The sequence below is a fragment of the Achroia grisella genome, unplaced genomic scaffold (assembly GCF_030625045.1).
Source record: "Achroia grisella isolate CSIRO2021 unplaced genomic scaffold, CSIRO_AGI_Agris_v1 utg461, whole genome shotgun sequence".
NCBI classification, from domain to species: Eukaryota; Metazoa; Arthropoda; class Insecta; order Lepidoptera; family Pyralidae; genus Achroia; species Achroia grisella.
The window spans coordinates 2,990,212-3,015,102 of record NW_026712871.1 but is presented as its reverse complement, the minus strand read 5'-3'; the positions used below and the strand labels follow the sequence as shown (position 1 = coordinate 3,015,102).

Below are 24,891 nucleotides of genomic sequence, written 5' to 3'. Positions count from 1 at the left end.
AACGCGTAATAATTGTTTGGTGTACAAGTGTACTATTGAACTGGTGTGTACTATGGAATTTAGCATTACAAGTTTTTTTTCTGTCTACTCTAATGCTGGCCGCAGCTGGCCTTTACAGCTTCACCGGACGATAGGGGGCGAGTGCAGATGACACAAACCAAAGGACAAATGGAGCGGCTGAAGGACAACTCCCGCCTGACGGATACAGCCTTACAAGTGCGCAGCCAAATATACAGTTTGTGCTCTATAGAATAGAATAGAAAATCATTTATTCAAATAAACTTACATTGAAGCACTTTTGAATAGTCATCACATTTTTTTTTTAATCTACCGCTCATTCGGAAAGCTGTCTCATCACAAGAAGAACGACAAAGAACTTGCGTGTTGTTCTTTTAAATAACTTTATTGTTACTTTACATTTTTAAGTTGAAGTGTGTGAAGCAGATAGTGATCCAAGAGTCGAGTGGCTGCAACTGTGATGAATAAGAGCACCATTACACCGAGGTAAACTGACAAGACTCATCTGCTTATCTTTTCAGCTGCCTTTGACGACCTCGATGGTCTAGCGATCTAGCACACCGCTTTACGTCCGATGGTCGCGGGTTCGATTCTTCGCACGGCACAAACATTTGTATTCATGAGTATGATTGTTTGTATCGGTCTGGGTGTTTTCTATGTATAATATATGTGTTACAAAAAAAAAAATCTATGTACTTGTATCAGTTGTCTAGTACCCATAACACAAGCTTTACCTAGCTTAACTTGTGTCTAGATGGCGCTGTGTGAGTTGTCCTGAGATTATTATTGTTTATTCCTAGATTTGTTCGGTGTTATAGTTTACAGTTGCGGGTCATACTTACCAAGTAATTGTAATATGTTTAATTCATAGTTATTTATTATTATTTTGAGCGTGTGTTATGTCAGATATAAAATATACTAGCTGCGCCGCCGACTTCGTCCCCCCCCCCCCCTCTAACCCCTCTCGTCCCCTGCGGTGTGGTAGTTATCAGCGTACCGACGTGTGTTACATTATAGATCACCCGTGTGTCTATCTGTCACCAAATCCTACAAATCCGGTTATCTAAATCGCATTAAAAAATCATATTTTTTTTATTATCGCCCGCTGATGAGTTTTTGAGACCTGCGAGGACATTCTGTTGACAGTTATCATTACTGATGTTATTAAAACGGTATTTATTTTTATGTTTGTTTTGTTTTTATGAAGGACAAGTAGTTACGCGCGACATCGTCTGCTTTTGAGATAATTCAGGCATTAAAATTCGTTGCGTAGTTTAAAAGATATAAGCGAACATACGATATATGATAGCGGATATATTTTACTATGTAAATAATATAATTACCATGGATGACAAAAAAGTATGTTATATATATTAACATTTTTACTATATGGTTATCGAAAACTAGGTGTCTACTACTAGATAACTGATACAAATACATAGATATATATTTTCCGTAAATATATATAAATCTCCCAGGCCTATACAAACAAAAATGTTTGTGCCGCGCGAGGAATCGAACCCGCCCATTAAATCATAGCCTATGTGTAATTCTGATGTATAAACTATATTATTGCTAAATATCATCAAATTCGATCAGTAGTCAGTACCGAAAAGGGGGTTTTATGTTCAAACATTCTCAGCATCCTAATAAATGTCAAAAATAAACATTCATAATAATACGTTTATAATGTTATGCACTAGGTGACACGCGCGACTTTGTCTGCATCACACTTATCATAATATCTCCCAATTTCCATTAATATCTTTTAAAAGCAAAGCCTATTACTCACTAAACGATTACTTGAATGACGAGCGTGCATGCCAATAGTTGTTCATGTACGGGATTTTCATTTAATGTTAGACATAGACACCTATATAAATATACATTGTAAATAAACTGGCTTTTAAAAAAACAAATAATTCAATTGAGTTTCTTGCCAGTTCTTCTCAATTAGATCTATATACCGAACTGGGGAAAAAATATAATATAAAAAATTTGACGTTAATAAGCGGCTAATATGTCCTACATGAATAAATGATTTTTTAATTTGAATTTGAATAAATTATAGCCCATGTGTTATTCTGACGCATAAACTATATTACTGTAAAGTTTTATCAAAATACATTCAGTAGTTTTTTCGTGAGAGAGTAACCAACATCCATCCATACTCACAAACTGTCGCGTTTATTATATTAATAAGATATTTCTTGGCATCTTTTGTATGCGCCAAATAAATGTATTCTTCTTTTTTTCTTTCAATTGACCCTGTTTCTTTGTTTTGAAGTCGGCTAAAACAAACAATTATGCACATTACCTGATAAGTAATTAAAACTGTGATTGATAACGCAAGTGCGTCACCAATGTGATATATATTGAGTTAAATATAATCCTATGTACCTATATGTATGTATGATAAATTAACAAATTAAATTATTAACGAATTTATTTACAAAAAATCATAAATTATAATTAATTTGCGGTGGACCACCCTTATTACTTAGGGGTAAGAAAAGTAATTTATGTTCTACCGACGGTAGATTTCATATCATAGTCCCACGGTAAGCAGAGCTTGTGTTATGGGTACTAGACAACTGATATAAATAAATAAATAACCCTGGACAATTAACACAGCGCCATCTAGTCCCACGGTAAGCAGAGCTTGTGTTATGGGTACTAGACAACTGATATAAATAAATAAATAACCCTGGACAATTAACACAGCGCCATCTAGTCCCACGGTAAGCAGAGCTTGTGTTATGGGTACTAGACAACTGATATAAATAAATAAATAACCCTGGACAATTAACACAGCGCCATCTAGTCCCACGGTAAGCAGAGCTTGTGTTATGGGTACTAGACAACTGATATAAATAAATAAATAACCCTGGACAATTAACACATCGCCATCTAGTCCCACGGTAAGCAGAGCTTGTGTTATGGGTACTAGACAACTGATATAAATACATAGATACTTTATTTTGTAAATACATACGTAGGGGGAAAAGCTGATTGTTAGTAATGTGGACTGATGATCTTATTGCTAGCAATGTACCATGTCAGCTTGACCTCCACGCGTTTTCCCTGGAAACCATTGTGATAAATTCTTGGTAAATTTGTCACGATGTGCTAACTGACCTGACCTCATGCTCGTCTTATCATCCTCCACTGGTGCCCCGCTAGCGTAAATCGTTAGCGCAGGCGGGTGCACCATTACATTATCATCTATAAAATATATATATATATATACACATATAAAATACGCAGACCGATACAAACAATCATACTCATGAATACAAATGTTTGTGCCGTACGAGGAATCGAACCCGCGACCTTCGGATAGTGGCAGCTTGCTATACACCACTAGACCACCGAGGCTGTCAAATATTAAAAATAGACAACGGATAGAAACTCAAATATCTTTATTCGTTTGTTATTAAGGTCGAATTTCGTAAAACACTAGTCAAATTTAATTTAACTTCAAAATCTTTTATGTTTTTATGTTTGTTGGATGTAATTTTATTTGAAACTAGCTTAAACTAGTCACCCCGGCTTCGCACGGGTGTATGTGTATTATATATATATATATAAACCATCCTCTTGAAATAATAAAAAAGCTCTTCAAAATCCGTTGCGTAGTTTTAAAAATTTAAGCATACATAGGGACAGACAGCGACAGCGACTTTGTTTTATACTATGTAATGAAGAATACGAGCCGAGTTTCTTGTCAGTTCTTCTCATCTCGACATCATTCCGAACTGACGGTAGATTTGACATATCATAAGAGTCTGTAATAGACCTACATGAATACAGATATTTTGAATTGAATTGTAATATAATTAACCTCAATTAACACTCCATAATATGCACCTCGTATTAAGTCTGCGTGTTATCAATTATCAGTGCTGATAGTGTAATGATTTCGATAGAGACCAATATATCATTGTACAGACGTCCTTGTCACGGATTTATGTATTATCTATTTGTATGTATTTGTATGTATGTATGTATACAAACATGATATCGTTACTTCGGACGACGGGTTTTCCGTCGTATTAATTTAATACCTGCATGCAAAAGAGATATGGAAGGAATGTGGCGATGTTCAGGAACGGAAAATTATTTAATATTTTTTTTGTAAATATTTGGTTGGGCCTGGAAAGGAATGCCTCCGTTTAGAACCTGGAACCCACCAGGGGGGGGGGGGGGGGGTAAAAGAAGATAGCTCAGTTTTGAGATGAGGTTGCGTCCAATGGCTAGCTTGCATAAGGTAGAAATATGGAAAGACTTTCAGTTGATGGCTGGGTATCACTGGAACTGATGACAGAAGCTTGTCTTCCAAAGCTTGACTACACTTTTCACTGCCTAAGGGCTAGCCCAGCACAAACTGTTATTAGCTATTTAATTTAGTACATTGCTAATTAAGTTAAAACACTGCCGCCATTACCGCATCTCGACGCGAAGAAGTTCTGTTGCGTATTGACAGCGCCTGTGACGTGTGGAGCCGCTGTGAGTCGATGTGGGATAAAAGGTTTCTTGTATTGGCGCATAGATGGCACCGCTAGTTTAATATTCGGATACTTGGGGATAAGGAATGCACCCAGCACAATATTTATATAGCAAAGTCCTCGAGTGGCGACCGCGGACCGGAACACGCAGCGTGGGAAGGCCTCCAGCGAGTTGGACCGACGATCTGGTCAAGATCGCTGGAAGGCATCTGTTGGCGACCGGCCGCCGCAACCTCTTATGATACTTTTAATATTTTTAAATCTATGTTTTTAGAACAGTTCTTTTTATATGTCATGTTTTTTGATACATTTTAATTATTCTCTTATTATTTTTCATAGTTTCGCATCTGCACAGTAATATACTATTATTATATAAACTACGTGTTTTCATCATTTAGGGGCCGTTCAAGTATTACGTAAGCACTATAGGGGGGCAGGGGGTCTTTTCTTTGCTTATTTTGGATGACATGGGGGTGGGGGAGTCTGTATGATGATTACGTCATCGGTCGTAATTTACTTTTTTACACAAATGGCAACCCTCACATTGTCTTTGCTAAAAATACAATACATTATTTGAGAAATACGTAAGCATGGGGGGAGGGGGTAAGAGCTTTGCTTGCTTTTGCTGACAACGGAGGATGAGGGGTAAATAATTGTGATAAATCTGCTTACGTAATACTTGAACAGCCCTTTAGACACCTATACAGTCCACCAATTCATTACAGCATTGGATGCGAGCAGTGCAGGGCCGGTCGTCGTGGAGATCTTTGAGGAAGGCCTTTGTCCTGCAGTGGACGTCTTCCGGGCTGAGATGATAATAGTGATGATTTACATAGTATACATATATAAACTAGCTGTTCCCGTGACTTTATCCGCGTGGAATTCAACTTTATTTCTATAAAATAAAAGTAGCCTAAAGAACTAAAAAGTATTGTTCGTCTTAATTTATTCGTGTCATTTGGTACTGATAGGTTTATGGGTCGCTGTGTGGTAGTCTGCTGAAGTTGTTTTACTTGTTTTTCACGCGAGGCGACGTGGTATGTATTATATTATAGTGCACAACTGTTAACTAGGATGTTATAATGACAAGACACTTTACGAGACTGATTCTTTATTATATTGACGGTGAACATAAAATATTAATAACAATGTACCCACATATATGCCATTCTGGCTAGCCCTAGCTACAAAGTAATATATACATAATAATTATTTACTTGTAGATATATAACACTGTAACGAAAAGAAATAACCTAAAACAATTATATTTACTACACCTGTACATACCATAATACTTAATCTTATATATAAAATTTTTAATTACTCTGTTTTTAACTTAACATATTTTTCAGTAGAAGGTGGAGAGATTATAATATCTTTGACTTCTTTCGAAAATTGATGATTTCGAAAGTTGTTGTCCAATAACGTAATTAAATTTTGTTATATCCGATGTAATATTTGAAACTGCGAATTGTCCCTCTACTTGTGCGAACCATATTTCTGCCTCTTCCGGCCAGACAGGAGGAACGCGTATTCTGACTTTGAACAGTTCAGATGGTTCGGTAGCTATTGTATTTTCCAAAGACACGATGTTCATATACCTATATCAGTAAAATTGTGTTTTATATGTAATTTTGTTCTTTAAAAATATGAATTACATATCCTTACGGTTCTGTCCAAGAGCGGGGTCTCCAGTTATGGGCTTGATCTGGATTATATTTATATAAAATTACAAAGCAAACGTTTATCTAATTTAATTTTATATGAGACCACCAAGTGACATATATAAGTTGCGCGCGCAGCTTCGCATGCGCGCTGCCTATACAATATACTTATGTACGAATACAGCCATAGGTTAAAACTAATACATTTACATCATTTATTCATATAGGACATTTTAGCCACGTATAAACGAGATTTTTTTTATATTATAACTTTTTCCCTACCGTCCAGTTCGGTATATAGGTCCAATAGAGAAGAACTGGCAAGACACTCAATTGAAACATTGTAAAATGTCGAATTAATGTACTTGTTAAGTTGTGCTAAAAGGGACTTGTATCCAGAGCCGTAAAACATATTAATAAAAAAAAATTAAAAGCCAGTTTATTTACAATGTGTATTTATATAGATGTCTATGTCTAACATTAAATGAAAATCCCGTACATGAACAACTATTGCCATGCACGCTCGTCATTCAAGTAATCGTTTAGTGAGTAATAGGCCTTGCTCAGTAAATATGATTTAACAGATGTTTTGAATTTATTTAAGGGTAATTCCAATATATCCAATATATTATTGTAAATTTTTATACCTATTCAAATCACCAGTCATCATCATCATCTGCTTCTTCCTTATCCCATTTATTTGTGGTCGTTATATGTTTTTCTCTTCCATTCATCTCTGTTCGCAGTCATCTCGTTATTCACTCCCTTTCTTACCATATCATCTTTCACACAGTACAGATTTGACTGTACAATAAGTGTTTATATAAACAACTAACTTTTGCCCGCGGCTTCACTCGTTAGAACTACATATGAAGTATATTTACAAGAGGATTCGGTCTCCAATGACAGACTTGTTCATCTTCTTGTTCAGTCGTAACTAGGTAACAGTGTTGCCGCACCATGACAGTAAATTCACGACAACTTTTTCATATATAAAGAAATGATAATAATTAATTACATATGCTTTTACTAGAGGTAGACTGTACAAGATGAGAAGAACTGACAAGAAACTCAGCTCGTATTCTTTTCAAATAGGTTTGTACATGTTTACAATAATACAGATTCATTTTTAAATTCAAATTTGGGAGAATAGAGTGACCACCAGCATGTGATATTGCAAAAACAATCAGTCCAATCAGGTCTAGGTCTGCGTGTGTACCTCAGTCTCACCTATTTCAGCCAAGCGGCTTGCTTTGTAAGCGCCTGTGTGCACCACAGGCACCAAAGCAATAGGTGCGCCGTGATCAAAATTTTTTTTAGTTGAAGCCAACAAAAGTAGCAAAAGCTAGCGGATGCGTGAAATTTAACTTTATTTTTCTAAAATAAAAGTAGCCTAAGTTACTCCTTATTACATCAGCTACCTGCCAAAAATAGTCCCGTCAAAATCGGTCTAACCATTTAGATTTAGAGATTAGCCGAAACAAACAGACAGACAGACAAAAATTCTAAAAAATGTAATTTTGGTGTATGTACCGTAATTATATTATGAATATAATATAATAAATTCATGTAGTAAAAAACTGTTATTTCAATATTACAAACAGACACTCCAATTTTATTTATATGTATAGATATAAATGCATATATTAATTAAATTCAATAGCATAAACATAGCAACACCAACTTTTATGTTGGGCTAAAAAGGACTTGTACCCAGAGCCGTAAAATATTAATAATAAAAAAAAGTGTAGGTTTCGCACACAGGCGCTGTATGAGGTCGACGCGCCCCTGGTTACTAGGGCTACACTCCTTGTTTATTGTCACTAAAAAAACTGAAAAAGTTTGTGTCAGTGTGTGTACTTGGTCTACAAATTGTAAATAAAATAGTGTTAAAGTGTGTAAAACCCGTATCTACTTTTGTCTCAAAATCTTGAAAAATATAGACAGTTTCAAAAGATTTAGTGATTACATTAATAAAATCTTACGTAACAATAGCTCCGTCCCGATCATACTATTACACACAATTACGACACCGTCCTCGCCGGCGAAGACGACGATCTCAAACACACTATATCGCGCATTCAACCGGGCGCTCCACACCGGTGCCTCCGGTCCGTCCAATTCAAACGGGGATCGATGTTACGATGGCCTGAGCCGAGGTTCGAACCTCTAGCGGTGCCTAAAGTCGTATCCTTTAGGCAGGAGTTGGCCTTCAGCCGCTCCATAAGTCCTTTGGTTTGTGTCATCTGCACTCGGCCCCTAACGTCCGGTGAAGCTGTAAAGGCAGCTGCGGCCAGCATTAGAGTAGTCCGAAAAAAAGCAACAATAACAAAGTGATTTTACCTAAATGCCGTTTAACTAGAGTTGTGTAAGATTTTATAACAAAATACCATACGTATCTGGGATCTATGGGACACAGTTTTTTTTTAATGAATGATGATGTAATGGTGCACCCGCCTGCGCTAACGGTATACGCTGGCGGGGCACCAGTGGAGGATGATAAGATGCATGAGATCAGGTCAGTTAGCCCCAAGAGCGGATCCAGGTTTGGCACCAGGAGGGGGTCACATAGTCGTGGTTAAGTCGAGAACTTATAATTTAATTTTGATAACAATAGATACAAGTAAAAAGTAGGTATTATATTAATGTACGTAAGTACTGTACTTAAAAATATTTATTCTTTATAGTACATTTCAAAAACTTAACACTTAATAACTTGTACATATACACGTACATATTGCCATCATCTCTTGAAGACATCCATAAAAGCACTATTTAAATATAATTAATTAAATATTGAAGGTATGTAGTTACATAAAATCTGTATAGTGACAAAATATATAAATAAAATCATTATGTTCAATTAGTGGTGGTAGATGTTATGACGTAGGCATCCGCTAAGAAGGATTTTGATTAATTCTACCCCTAAGGGGATAAAATAGGGGATGAAAGTAGGGGCAAACTCTCAAATTTGCGGGTATTGACTTGAGAGAACATTGCTTCTCTCATGGACAGTTTTATGTTGCTTGCTCACGAGTAAGTTCACCCAATAGCTTGATAGTTTTAGCGCCTAATGACAGATTAGTTAAGAATATTGTGTACAAAGAAGTTTTGTAGGCCCTAATTTCTACACACGTCAAACAAAAGTAAAGCCGCAAAAACTACACTATAATTAATAATAATGCTTCTTAACGCGAGCGAAGCCGCGGGCAAAAGCTAGTCATATATAATCACTTATTGTATAGTAACATCTTTTTTTTATTCTTTATTATACACACACACATAGTAAATGAAATTATATAGAATAAGTGCAATGTACAAGGGCGAGCTTGTCTCTAAAAAGAGATTTCTTCCAGCTAACCTAGAAAATGTTATAGGATAGTGTATTAAAATTGTGTATTAGAATAGTCATATATACGTGCACGAAAGGAGGAGATATTAAAATATTGTTCTAATGATATTAACTATAAGCATCAATAGACATACATAAATGGTAAATAAATACTCATCTAAACTCACGGTGTGAAAGATGATATGATAAGAAAGGGAGTGAATAACGAGATGACTGCGAACAGAGATGAATGGAAGAGAAAAACATATTACGCCGACCACAAATAAATGGGATAAGGAAGAAGCAGATGATGATGATGACTGGTGATTTGAATAGGCATAAAAATTTACAATAAGATAATAAAGGATATATTGGAATTACCCTTAAATAAATTCAAAACATCTGTTAAATCATATTTACTGAGCAGGGCCTATTACTCACTAAACGATTACTTGAATGACGGGCGTGCATGGCAATAGTTGTTCATGCACGGGATTTTCATTTAATGTTAGACATAGACACCTATATAAATATACATTGTAAATAAACTGGCTTTTAAAAAAAAGTAATTCAATTGAGTTTCTTGTCAGTTCTTCTCAATTGGATCTATATACTGAACTGGACGGTAGGGAAAAAATAAAATTATAATGTAAAAAACTTGACGTTCATAAGCGGCTAAAATGTCCTACATGAATAAATGATTATTGAATTTGAATTGATACTGACTTTGTGCAAAGTAGATCTCGGTAAAAATGAAATAAAATTTCAGTTAATATGAAATTATTTTAATTAAATTAGTAAATAATGACTGCAGGTATTCCTCATGCTATAATATATATGTTCAGAGTCTGTCTTGTATCCAGGGCACGAAGGAGGTGACGCGAGCGAACCCGGCGGGCAGGCCTACCTGGCAGCCGGCGGCCGCCACGAACGACGTCACACCGATCTGAAATAAACATTGTTAGTGAAAATACCATCGAAACAGATGCAGCCGTTTCCGAGATTAACAAATACAGATAGACAGACATTTTTTTTTAATGTCACACCGATCTGAAATTAAACACTGTTACATAGTATAAAACTAAGTCGCTGTCGCTGTCCGTCCCTATGTATGCTTAAATCTTTAAAACTACGCAACGGATTTTGAATCGGTTTTTTTATTAGATAGAGTGATTCAAGAGGAAGCTTTATATATACAATACATGTACACCCGAGCGAAGCCGGGGCGAGTAGCTAGTTCTATATAAAATAAAATCCGCTCTCTTTATTCTTCTCTTATAATTTAGAAGGGAATGCGCAATGAGAGCAATTCTCTTTAAGTTGCGAGTGCTCATGGACGGCAATCACTTACCATCAGGCGAGCCGCAAGCTCGTTTACACCCTATAAAAAAATAGCCACTTTAGTAGGGAATACTAACGAGAATCCGTTGGCCTCCGATCCACAACCAGAGCGGTCCGCCGGAGTCACCCTGGCAGGTTCCCTGGAGGCTGGTGCCGCTGGTGCAGATGGTGGAGGCCACCACCGTGGATGTACCATAGGTGGACGCACACACCGCGTTGGTGATGACCGTCAGCTGCACGTGGCTCAGGTACTGGGTGTTGGTGATGGGTTGAGCTGAAATGTACAAAGAAAAGTCCTTTATTACCAGTGACCATTCAGTGGTCGAAATACGACCATATGAATTATAATAAATAAATAAATAAATAACCCTGGACAATAGCACACAGCGCCATCTAGATTGCATAAGCTTTTTGTACCCTCTTAATTATAATTACTCTATTAATTTTATTAAAGTAATTTTTTTAGTGCAATAATAAGATTATATAAATAAATAAATAATTCCAAATTTTTATGAAATTTCATATGCATATTCAGTAGGTCTGAGAATCGGCTACTATCTATTTTTCATACCCCTAAGTCATAAGGGTCGTCCACCCTTAACTTTTATTTTTATTACAATTTTTGACAAATGTGACTTTAAAAATACACACAACCCTAAATTTTTACCCTTCCACCATCAACCCCTGGTTTTTAATTTATATGGCAAAACAACGTTTGTTGGGTCACTAGTTTCAAGTAAGAGAACTGGCGAGCAGCACCGTGTGTATATTTACACGAACCATTTGGAGCCACTTTTGACCCCCTCATAACTCAAAAACTCTTTCACACAAACCTGTCAAATTTGGTTCATATATTGAGACTTGCGAGATAAATGTGTTCCAAATTTCATAAACATATCTCAAACGGTTATTTAGATATTAATGTCCAAATATCGTCATTTTTATCACTGATCAACTATAGATCAAAATTATAACCCACTTCCAGATGACCTAGGAAGTTCAAATTTGGCATGCAGATAGGTAATTAGGTGAATATAAAGGAAAAAATGAAAAAAATAATACTAAACATACTGTAGCCTTCGCAAGTTCTAAACATGTTACTTGTCGGTTCCTATTTTATTATTAGTAGTAACTAGCAATCGAAAGTAATAATTGGTATATGAGAACTGGCCAAGTCAGACCTTAGGCTACAGTATATTATCCTAAGTTATAAGAAGAAATGATATTATATATTGTTATAAATACATTTCAGGACAGACCATTGAACTTGGCACCCATTTAGATCTCATCTCTTTTGTCGTAGAAGTCAACAATCAAGGCATATATCGTAATATTAAACTCGGCTATCATGTCACGTGTATGTTTTTGATGTGATATATACATGAGTATACTTACAGTCCCACCGCCTGCCGAAGCCGGCCGCCCACGCGAGGTTGCCGGCGAAGGTGTTACTGAGCTGGTTGACAGGCAAACCCACTGGCTGGATGTTGTCTGTGGAATTAACATTATTATTAATAAAACATAGTACAATACAAAGTCGCTGTCGCTGTCTGTCCGTCCTCATATATGCTTAAATCTTTAAAACTACGCAACGGATTTTGAAGCGGTTTTTTTAATAGATAGAGTGATTCAAGAGGAAGGTTTATATGTATAATACATCTCTAACACTATGACTGATTTTATCTTATTAATTGTTTAACCAGTTGGTTGTATATTCAATATTTTTTCTATTTGAGTATTTAATTGAATTAGTGCTAATTGGTGGTTTGTATTCACACACTTAAACTTAAAAATGTAAAGTAACAATAATTTTATTTAAAAGAGCAACACGCAAATTTCTTGCTCGTTCTTCTTGTGATGAGACAGCTTTTCAAATGAGCGGTAGATAAAAAAAATGTGATGACTATTCAAAAGTGCTTCAATGTAAGTTTATTTGAATAAATTATTTTGTATTCTATTCTATTACATGTACACCCGTGCGAAGCCGGGGCGAGTAGCTGGTGTATTAATAAAACTAACCAACACATGGCAACTAACTCACACCAGACTTGGACGACCTCGGTGGTGTAGCGGTTTAACACACCCCTTTATTTCCGAAGGTCGTGGGTTCGATACATCGCACGATGCAAAATGTAGCATGTATTTATGAGTATGAATTTACCAAAAAATGTATTAAGTAATGCAGTCCATAAAACAAGCTCTGCTTAGCTAGGAGCTGTAGAGACGGATGGACTATGTGAAAGATGATATTGTAAGAAAGGGAGTGCATAACGAGATGACTGCAAACAGAGATGAATGGATGAGGAAAACATATTACGACGACCACAAACAAATGGGATTAAAGGCAGAAGAAGGTCGAAAAAGAGATGGATGGACTGTGTGAGATATGATATGATAAGAAAGGGAGTGAACAAATGAAAAAGATGATGTAGCAGATGATGATGATAAAGAAGACTTAATACTAACTCGTGTAGCTAACGAAAGGTAGGTTGATAACAGCGATGTCATTGTTCAAGTTGTTGATGTTGTAACTGCCGTGGAGGACGACGGAGTTGGTGGTGACCCTGGTGCCGCCGGAGAAGAGGAGCAGAGAGCCGAAGACCACAGTGAACTGGGTGGCCTGGTTCCAGCCGTCCCACCAGCAGTGGGCCGCGGTGAGGCCGCGCGTGTTGGTGAGGAGAGAAGATCCACAGACGGAGGTGGAGCCGCTGGTCAGCGTGATGAGCAGACCGCCCTGCAATGTGACATTGTCACAGAGTCATACTACACGTTTATATAACACTATGTCTGTGACTTTGTCCGCGTGGAATTTAACTTCACTTTTCTAAAATAAAAGTAGCCTAAGTTACTCCTTATTACGTCAGTTACCTGCCAATAACAGTCCCTTCAAAATCGGTCCAGCCATTTCAGAGATTAGCCGGAACAAACAGACCGACAGACAGACAAAAATTGTAAACAGTGTTATATTGGTATATATGTACCTTATATATATTCATATGCATGTAGTAAAAAACGGTTATTTCAATATTACAAACAGACACTACAATTTTATTTATATGTATAATACATGCGTGTTACAGTACAGAATTTTTTCTTATTAATATTTTCTTTTTTTTCTTTTTGTTGATCCTTACCACTCAGTTAAAATTATATCAAATTATACTGTGAACTATTTACATTATGTTTATTATACACACACCGCACACACAGTCACCAATTATATTGCTCTTTTTATTTTATATTTATTTTAATTATTATTTTCACGTACCCTCAAATGGGTTGAAGCTGAACATCAGTGTTTTGTTCTCTGAACAATGTTCCACGCTGAGCTTCGACCTGTTTGTATTGCTACAGATCACACATAATAACACAATTTATAAATCTTATGTCGTATTATGTATTGTCTGTGATTCTTATGAAAATAATATATCAAAGGAACATTTATCAAAACAGCCCAAACCACTCCTTTCTTAGCGGATGCCTACGTCATAACATCTACCTGCATGCCAAATTTCAGCCCGATCTGTAAAGTGGTTTGGGCTGTGCGTTGATAGATCACTATGTCAGTCACCTTTGAGTTATATATATTTAGATACTTAGATATATTACAATATAATTTTAAATTCGAATAAACAAAAACATTTCTTAAATTAATTAATTATTTTATTATAAAATTTGACGTTCATAAACTTTCACACAAACATTCATACCCATGAATACAAACGTTTATACCAGGAATCGAACCCGCGACCATCAAAACTACACCACCGTATATAAATGAACTCACCAAATGAGGATGATCACCGAGACTCGCCGCCGAGCCTCCCACGATCCTCGCGCCATCGAAGTCTCCAGCCTCCTCCGACCTCCTGATGCTGGCAGCCAGAGGAATACCAACAGCCTCGTGGTAGTTGAGAGCGATTTGCTCTTCAGCGACCACCGCGCCGAGCAGGGCCACAACGAAAACTATCAGCTTCATATTGCAAACAAAAACTTAGTGCATCCACGTAAACTTGCAGCCATGTTATATAGTATCGTTATCACTATATTAACTGATAATGTATTCTTTTAATAGATTTTATTATAGTTTAAATACGGGATTAATTGTTATTAAATGTAGATAAAACATTAAATTAGTACAAGGTGAAGTATACCATAACAAACCATCAAAACTGATTCAATCTTATTGTATATTTATATTTGACCCTAATAAATTAGTGCTGGTTGGTAGTTTGTATTCACACGTTTCGACTTGTAAATGTAAACTTACAAGGATTATTTAAAAGAGCAACACACAAGTTTCTTGATCGTTCTTGTGATGAGACAGCTTTCGAACGAGTGGTAGATAAAAAAGAATTGTTATGTCTATTCAAAAGTGCTTCAATGTAAGTTTATTTGAATAAATTATATTCTGTTCTCTTCTATTAATTTGATTATCAACCAAATTAATAGGTTTGAGGGTAGATGAAAAAACTGCTGTCAGCTATCTATTATACATTGACATCGCTGTTGCTCCAGTCAGCTCGTGACCACGGCTAGTGCAACCTAGTCGAAGTCGAGAGAATACCTTTATTTGCCATAAAATTATTCAAATTCAAAAATAAATATTCATGTAGGACATTTTAGCCGCTTATGAACGTCAAGTTTTTACATTATAATTTTATTTTTTTCCCTACCGTCCAGTTCGGTATATAGATCCAATTGAGAAGAACTGGTAAGAAACTCAATTGAATTACTTTTTTTTAAAGCCAGTTTATTTACAATGTATATTTATATAGGAGTCTATGTCTAACATAGAATGAAAATCCCGTGCATGAACAACTATTATTTTATTATATTCCTAATAATGTAATAATACATTATTTATAATAAAATATATGAATATTAAACACGGAAGTTTAAAATAACTTAATGAATAGGTCAAGACGCTCCCACTCTAGTTCTACAGATAACAAACATCAGTTAACTTGATGTATTATTGTTAACAGCAAGTAGAGGTGTTGCGTGCAAGGTTATCTCTATGATAACTTAAATATTATAATCCAATACTAATTATTAAAATACAAATCCTATTTAATCATAAAATAAAGCGATACGGAGTTTCATAAATTGGAAAAACCAAAATGTAAAAAACAAACCAGTGATTCACTTTACCGCGGTGGACTTTCAAAAGTGTAGAAATTTAAATTCAAAAATAATTTAATCACATAAGACACTTCCACCTTCATTAAGGAGGGTGTTATATATGAATGCGGATGGTTGTAAGAGTAGAGGAAGGCAGAATAAGAGATGGGTGGACTGTGTGAAAGACGATATAAGAAAGGGAGTGAATAATTAAATTTATAGATATAAAAATTTACAATAAGATACCAAAGGATATGTTAGAATTACCCTTAAATAAATTCAAAACATCTGTTAAATCATATTTACTGAGCAAACCCTATTACTCACTAAACGATTACTTGAATGACGAGCGTGCATGGCAATAGTTGTTCATGCACGGGATTTTCATTTAATGTTAGACATAGACACCTATATAAATATACATTGTAAATAAACTGGCTTTAAAAATAAAACTCGTTGAATTGAGTTTCTTGCCAGTTCTTCTCAATTGCATTAAAATGATTTTTGAATTTGAATTTATACTTATATACATAAATAGCACTATGCAATTCAAGAGTACTAACATGTGACGCCCCTTATCCTGTTAAATCCTAAAGCATGCTGCTTGGCTGAAATAGGTGAGACTGAGGTACACACGCAGACGAGTTTTACAGGATCTCTATCTGTTGCGCAAAACTGAATTAAAATCCGTTGGTTGATTTAAAAGATACAAGCGTACAGACAGTGGCGGGACTTTGTTTTATTATTATTATTACGTAGTATAACACAAAGTCGCTGTCGCTGTCCGTCCCGATTCTGAAGCTGATTTAATAGATAGAGTGATTCAAGAGGAAGCTTTATATATATAATACATGTACACCGGTGCGACTCGAGTTACCTGAATTTCAACTCGAGTTAACTCGAGTCATGTTTGTTACGAGTCAGCACATCTCTAGATAAAAATATAAAATAATTCAGTGCCAACCAGACAAATCTGGTTCAGTAGACGTGACGTTTTTGATCGTGTAATCAATTTGCTGTATCACATATTGAATCGAACTTGATAATCTAACGGTTTTCAATTATTACTTTTCTACGTATATCTAGAATTTGATAATTACTTAAATGTGTGGGCTATTTATTTCTATGACGAGACAGATAGGCCGGCTGTAGAAATAGAAATAATCTTTATTCAAATAAACTCATTACAAGCACTTTTGAATAGTCATATTTTGATTCTACCACTCATTAGGAACGCAGACTCATCACAAGAAGAATGAGCAAGAAACTTGTGTGTTGCTGTTTTGAATAGATATTTTCTTTTATATAATAATTACAGATAATCAACATAGAAATCGCTACGCACTCATTATTAGTGTAATCAGATAATATTGTCAGTGCTATGGATTTAAAGTTTTTCTATAAAAACATTATTATCGTTAACGAATTCTTCAATTTTATAGTAAGCTTTTTTGTAAAGGAAGTGTTTTATTTGACATTTAAACCTTGTTTTCTGGCAGATTTATAACAGACTCTGGTATTTTGTTGTAAAACCTTACGCAATTGCCATAAAACGAATTACTAACTTTAGTAAACGACATTTGGGTAAAATCAAAAAAGTTTGTTATCGTTGCTGAAGGAAGATGTCCAATGAAATCAAAACAATTATTTTTCAGCGATTTGATAGTCTAATCTTTAAACAAAATATGAAGTTTACATTTTTTATGACTAGCACAAAGAATCTAAACCTAAAAATCTTAAAAAATGTAATATGACCCTGCGAATTCAAAATTAAATATGTCAAAGTTTTTTTAAGTTAATTTACGCAATACCCTATTGTATTATATTACTAGCTACTCGCCCCGGCTTCGCACCGGTGTACAACTGTACATGTATCTAGACACGCGGCAGCGTGTCAAGCCGAGTTTCAAGTAAACTGGCCTGCAGCACCGTGTGTATATTTACACGAACCATTTGGAGCCACTTTTGACCCCCTCATAACTCAAAAACTCTTTCACACAAACCTGTCAAATTTGGTTCATATATTGAGACTTGCGAGATAAATATGTGTTCCAAATTTCATAAACATATCTCAAACGGTTATTTAGATATTATTGTCCAAAAATCGTCATTTTTATCACTGATCAACTATAGATCAAAATTATAACCCACTTCCAGATGACCTAGGAAGTTCAAATTTGGTATGCAGATAGGTAATTAGGTGAATATAAAGGAAAAAATCTGAAACTGGTAAATTGTTATCATTTTACTACAATTTTTCACTTTAATTGATTCTATTTCAACTTATACTGGACGAATACTAAAATTCTATGAAAACGTCGATAGCCACCAATTGACATTGATCCCTGGCGAAAAATCTCATCTTGTACTGGACGGAAAGTAATATTGTATGAAAACGTCGATCATTACCAATTTACGTTGACCCCTTCACATCAGTGTCGATAACTAGCAAACTTCAAATATTGCATTGAGCGGTAAACACTAGTTGCTATAATTTAGATTCTGTCTAAAATATACTCGTACTTATAACTAGGAGTATAGTCGAATTTCGTATTTATTATGTTATTAACTGAGATTTGGTATTAATTATTGTTTCAATATTTAGCGCACATCGATAGTGTAAAATCATTATTTTTATACATAATTATTAAATAATAGGCATTTCGGTATAGGGCGCCGCGGCGGCGCCATTTTGTTTCTCGATATCTAACCTATAAGGTTGCGATTTATTAAATTCATAGCTTTCTTAAATTATACTTATATATTTGTGATTATATTATTATTACATTATTTTAGTAATTAAATTAAATTAATAACAATTTTAGTATAGTTATAAGTAGGAATGTATAGTTAACTCGAGAATGAGAACTCATTGGTAACAAATTGTTTTCTTGAGAATTCAATAGATAACAGTAAATTTGTTACATAATCGTCTTTACGAACTATAACGTATCAATACGAAGTTTCAGATATTAAATAATGTATATGTTGAAAGAGAACAATTCCGTATTTGCTTAACATATGCTATTACTATCCACAAATCACAAGGCCTTAGTTTTGGCAGTCCTCTTCTCAACATAGCCTCCTCTATATTTAATAAAGGGCAGGTTTACGTTGGACTCTCCAGAGTTAAAACCTTAGATGGAGTACGTCTTAACAATTTAGATCCAAGTCACGAGAGCTCTATTGTAGAGTACAACCATCTGTGGACGTTATACCGCCCCGATTTGCCCAAAAATTCCTGATACTGAATTGGCATTGCACTTGAACATTTAAAAGTTACAAGAAAATATAGAAAATAACACAAAAAAAAGACAATTATACCCCGTAAATATACGAAAATACAGTAATTTATCAAAAATGAATTGGTATTAATTTAGTTAGAAATAAGTACCTCGTATAATTTATGCACAAAAAGTAATGATATCCCATCAAAAACATAAATGTGAAATGATAGCCGAGTTTAATATTATGATATATGCCTTGATTGTTGACTTCTACGACAAAAGAGATGAGATCTAAATGGGTGCCAAGTTCAATGGTCTCTCCTGAAATGTATTTATAACAATATAAAATATCATTTCTTCTTATAACTTAGGATAATATACTGTAGCCTAAGGTCTAACTTGGCACTTGGTAGTTTTCATATACGAAATATACTGTAGCCTTCGCAAGTTCTAAACATGTTACTTGTCGGTTCCTATTTTAATATTAATAGTAACTAGCAATCGAAAGTAATAATTGGTATATGAGAACTGGCCAAGTTAGACCTTAGGCTACAGTATATTATCCTAAGTTATAAGAAGAAATGATATTTTATATTGTTATAAATACATTTCAGGACAGACCATTGAACTTGGCACCCATTTAGATCTCATCTCTTTTGTCGTAGAAGTCAACAATCAAGGCATATATCATAATATTAAACTCGGCTATCATTTCACATTTATGTTTTTGATATTATATATATAAAGCTTCCTCTTGAATCACTCTATCTATTAAATCAGCTTCAGAATCGGGTCGGACAGCGACAGCGACAACGACTTTGTGTAATACTACGTAATAATAATAATAAAACAAAGTCCCGCCACTGTCTGTACGCTTGTATCTTTTAAATCAACCAACGAATTTTAATGCAGTTTTGCGCAACAGATAGAGATCCTGTAAAACTCGTCTGCGTGTGTACCTCAGTCTCACCTATTTCAGCCAAGCAGCTTGCTTTGTAAGCTGTTTCGGTTGTAGTGCAGATTAGGAAGTGAAATTACAGGATAAGAGACGTGACATGTTAGTACTCTTAAATTACGTAGTTGCTGTTCATGCTTATAAGCAACCGCTCACCATCAGGTGAGCCGTAAGCTTGTTTGCTATACATATAACAAGAACAGTTATGATTGATGCTAGTTTTTCGCAAAAGAAACTTAAATTCAAGTGCTTTAAATAAGTTTGAATAATTATTGTATTGTATTCTCTAAAATTGATGGAGTCATTTAAGAAATATAAATGTAAGAGCGATATTATTTCTTTTATTGAATTTAATATAATTACAAAATGGACGCGCCTGCATTATTCTTTCAGATAACTATTATCACAATTATTAACTGTATTAATATTTTAACCTACAATATGTATGATTATTTTTTATCTGCTGAACACGAATGATAAATTGTAAGATTTGTGCGTTTCATTATTACTTTCTTTAGATTCATCATTGTCATCGCAATCCTCTTTTGTAACTGTCTGTCCCGCTCTGTTAGTTTCAATAGAATTTACTACATTTTTGTCATTGGTTTTAAATTCGTTTTGAAACAATTCCAATGTTTCTTTAGTTTCAACATTTGGTTTCATTTCTTTAGACGAATCTTCATCATCTTTATTTACGTCCGATTCTGATAGATTTCCAGATCTACTAAAAACTTTTAAACTTATTTGATTTAGGTCTTCATTATCGCTCAATTCTTCACTAGAATAACTGCCGCTTATTTCATCTGTTACTTCTTTTATATCGTCATTTTCACTCAGTTCTTCATTAGAGTAATCGTTTGTTAGATCTCGTAGGTTGCCAGGTATAATTTTTAATAATTCTTTGTCTACATTTTGCCAAATCGTATTCTCCTCACTTCTACTTACTGCACTTTCACTCTCTTTATATGACAATGGTGTGTCGTCCTCTAAACTATCGGACTCTTCTACTTCAGTTTCACTAAACGGCCGATCTTCCCGTTCATTTTCATTTGTTGATTTATTAACATCGTTAGAAGATGTCTTTATACGATCTGCCCATTGTATTACGTCTTTATTAAAATTACTTTTTACTACGTCTGTATCGTTAATATTGTTTGAAAGTCTATGTTCAGAATCTAAAATATCAACATCAGATTTATCAGTTTCTTTTTCTAATTCGTAATTGTTTCTACTTTCACTATCGCTGTTATTTGTTATATCAGTTTCATCGTTTTTAATTAAATCAATAGTTTTTTCATTGAGATGCTCTTCCACGTTGCTGTTTTCCTCATCAGAATCCTTATAATGAGAGTTCACTTGCTTAATATGATCAGGATCATTTACGTTCCTGTTATCTTCGTTTGTGGTTGCTAATATTAATGCCAAAGGTGCTTTTCCGCCTTTGCTTTTTATATTCGAATTCAACGGTAGTATTTCTACAAAACGATCGTCATTTTCATCATTTATCACTTCTTTATCTGTCTGTTTATCGTGTCCGGAGCGTGCATCTGCGTTCTGAGATTTGCGAAGCAGAGGTAGTATCATATCGACGATGCTTTTCGCATTGGGTATTTGAAATGATGGGAGTTTAGTTAGTTTAGTAGCTTCTTTGGGACCTGTAGGTCCCTTTGTTTGTGTGATCGTCCGACCAGAGGACGATATCACGTGATGTAGGAGCAAGACGGAGAGTGCTGTAACAGGAGAGATTTCAAAAAAATTGACGGCCTCATTGGTCTAGTGGTTTAACACTGCCATACTTCCTATGCTCGCGGGTTCGATTCCTCGCACGGCACAAACATTTGTATTCTTGAGTTGTTTGTGTCGGTTTGGATGTTTTCTATGTATTTATGAAAAAAAATTGTAACAGTTATATAGTACCATACCCATAGCACAAGCTTTAGCTAGCTTAACTTGGGTCTAGATGGCGCTGTGTAAATTGTCCTGAGATTATTGGAGTGTCTGTTTGTAATATTGAAATAACCGTTTTTTACAATAAGCATATGAATATAAATACGGTACATACACCAAAATAACATTTTTGTCTATCTGTCTGTCTGTTTCGGCTAATTTATGAACTGGACCGATATTAACGGAACGTTTTTTTGGCGGGTAAGGAGTAACTTAGGCTAAGTTACTCCTTACTACATCAGCTACTTTTAAGAAAAATAAAGTTGAATTCTACGCGAACGAAGTCGCGAGTAAACAAATAAATATAAAAATATCACCCCCTGTTTTGTCATTGGGGTAAACTCACCCAGTGTTAACTTCATAATTACGGCAACTGAGGTCTCAGGCATACCATAACCCAGTTTTATACTTTTACCATAAAAATAAACACATGCACGTGAAGTGAACTGATTACTGTTAATTAATTCGTTAATTAAATAGTTTACGGCCGTTACTAATCTCATTAACTTAACCGTGGATTAACTGTTAACTGTGTTACACTTGAATATAGAAGAGTAGCTGTGCCCGCGACTTCGTCCGCGTTTTATAGCATCCTTGACAGAATAAAGCAAACATATCCAATTATATTTATATGTAAATCTAAAAATATTACAGGCTGGACCGATTTTGACGGGACTTTTATTGGCAGGTAGTTGATGTAATAAGGAGTGACTTAGGTTACTTTTATTTTAGAAAAATAAAGTTTAATTCCTCGCGGACGAAGTCGCGGGATCAGCTAGTATTATACATAATTAATATTAAAGCATCAGCTACCTGCCAAAAAAAGTGCCGTCAAAATCGGACCAACCATTTTAGAGATTAGCCGGAACAAATAGACAGACAGACAAAAATTATAAGAAAATGTTATTTTGGTGTATGTACGGTATTTATATTCATATGCATGTAGTAAAAAACGGTTATTTCAATATTACAAACAGACACTACAATTTTATTTTTATTTTAGAAATAGCGATTTTAATTTAGTTATACGGGTCAACTAGTACTATATTAATTAATAATTATAACAATTATTTGTTCGTCTTAATTTATTCGTTCCATTAGGTACCGATAGATTCAAACTAATATATTTACATCCCTTATTTTATCCCCTTGGGGGTAGAATTAATCAAAATCCTTTCTTAGCGGATGCCTACGTCATAACATCTACCTGCATGCCAAATTTCAGCCCGATCCGTCCAGTGGTTTGGGCTGTGCGTTGATAGATCACTATGTCAGTCACCTTTGAGTTGTATATATTTAGATTAACAAAATCCGTAATTCTATAATAAATTATAATCTATGGATAACATTGATTTGATGAAAGTGAATATTATCTTAACATCATAATGTTTTTTATCTGTATCCACGTGCAAGTTCTTATCAACCGTTATCTGAATGATATCTGAGCGATATCAATAAAATACGGATATTAATGCAAACAGATAATCTCGACAAAAATGACGCCCTCGGTGGTGTAGCGGTTAGCACACCGCTTCACTTCCGATGGTCGCGGGTTCGATTCCTCGCACACAAACATTTGTATCCGTAAGTATGATTGTCTGTATCGGTCCGGGTGTTTTCTATGTATATTATGTATGTATTTACGAAAAAAAATATCTGTGTGTTTGTATTAATTGTCTAGTACCCATAACACAAGCTCTGCTTAGCTTGGGACTAGATGGCGCTGTGTTAATTGTCCTGGGAAAATTAACTTTATATTTCTAAAATAAAAGTAGCTTAAGTTACTCCTTATTACATCAGGTACCTGCCAATAAAAGTCCCGTCAAAATCGGTCCAGCCATTTCAGAGATTAGCCGGAATAAGCAGATAGACAGACTCTAAAAAATGTTATTTTTGTTATTTTGGTGTATGTACCGTATTTATATTCATATGCATGTAGTAAAAAACAGTTATTTCAATATTACAAACAGACACTCCAATTTTATTTATGTTTATATTATTTATTTACTTCTTCTCTCTATATATGTTTTTATATATTTCACGCAACTTATTCTTATATATACAATTCTCGTGTCACAATGTTAGTTACCATACTCCTCACAAACAGTTCAGTAGGTTTTTTTTCTGTCTACTCTAATGCTGGCCGCAGCTGGCCTTTACAGCTTCACCGGACGATAGGGGGCGAGTGCAGATGACACAAACCAAAGGACTTATGGAGCGGCTGAAGGACAACTCCCGCCTGACGGATACGACGCCAGTCTGAGGATACCGCTAGGGGTTCGAACCTCGGCTCAGGCCGTCGTAATATCGATCCCCGTTTGAATTGGACGGGGCATCGATCGGAGGGGATTCAGTAGGTCTGAAAATCGGTTACTATATTTCATACCCCTAAGAGTTAAGGGTTGTGCGCGTACTTTATTTTTTTATCCCTAAAGCATTTTTTTTCTCATCAAAATTCGTTCAGTACTTTATATTTTTTTTTTATATTCTTAAAACTTAAAGGGCGTCCATAAATTACGTGAGATGTTTAAGAGGAGGGAGGGGGTCGAGTCAAATCTATCTATTCTCTATTGTAATATCACGCAATTTTTTTCTGATCAAAAAAAAAAATATACAATTTTGGTCCATTTAATACAGATTGTACATGCTTATTACAGTTATAACTCTCGGCAATATTGATTACTAATCTTAACTAGTCGCAAATAAAAGCACGAAGCAATGTTGTTTTCTTTTTACAATAAAAATCGACTTTTTGACGACTAATATAATTTTATAT

At 35.0% G+C, this 24,891-nt stretch overlaps 2 protein-coding genes across 2 annotated transcripts; both read right to left on the bottom strand.

Moving 5' to 3' along the window:
* Positions 1-10,362: 10,362 nt before the first annotated feature.
* On the bottom strand, positions 10,363-14,841 carry LOC131845332 (collagenase-like). Its single transcript, XM_059194380.1, has 5 exons — positions 14,650-14,841; positions 13,329-13,596; positions 12,258-12,353; positions 10,940-11,136; positions 10,363-10,467 (listed from the first exon to the last, which is right to left on the bottom strand). Exons 1-5 carry the CDS (start codon positions 14,839-14,841, stop codon positions 10,363-10,365), a joined length of 858 nt encoding a protein of 285 aa, XP_059050363.1.
* Positions 14,842-20,602: 5,761 nt separating this feature from the next.
* LOC131845287 (putative uncharacterized protein DDB_G0282133) lies at positions 20,603-22,447 on the bottom strand. The gene is made up of 3 exons (XM_059194328.1): positions 22,433-22,447; positions 20,988-21,941; positions 20,603-20,921 (listed from the first exon to the last, which is right to left on the bottom strand). Exons 1-3 carry the CDS (start codon positions 22,445-22,447, stop codon positions 20,625-20,627), a joined length of 1,266 nt encoding a protein of 421 aa, XP_059050311.1. The 3' UTR covers positions 20,603-20,624.
* Positions 22,448-24,891: the final 2,444 nt, after the last annotated feature.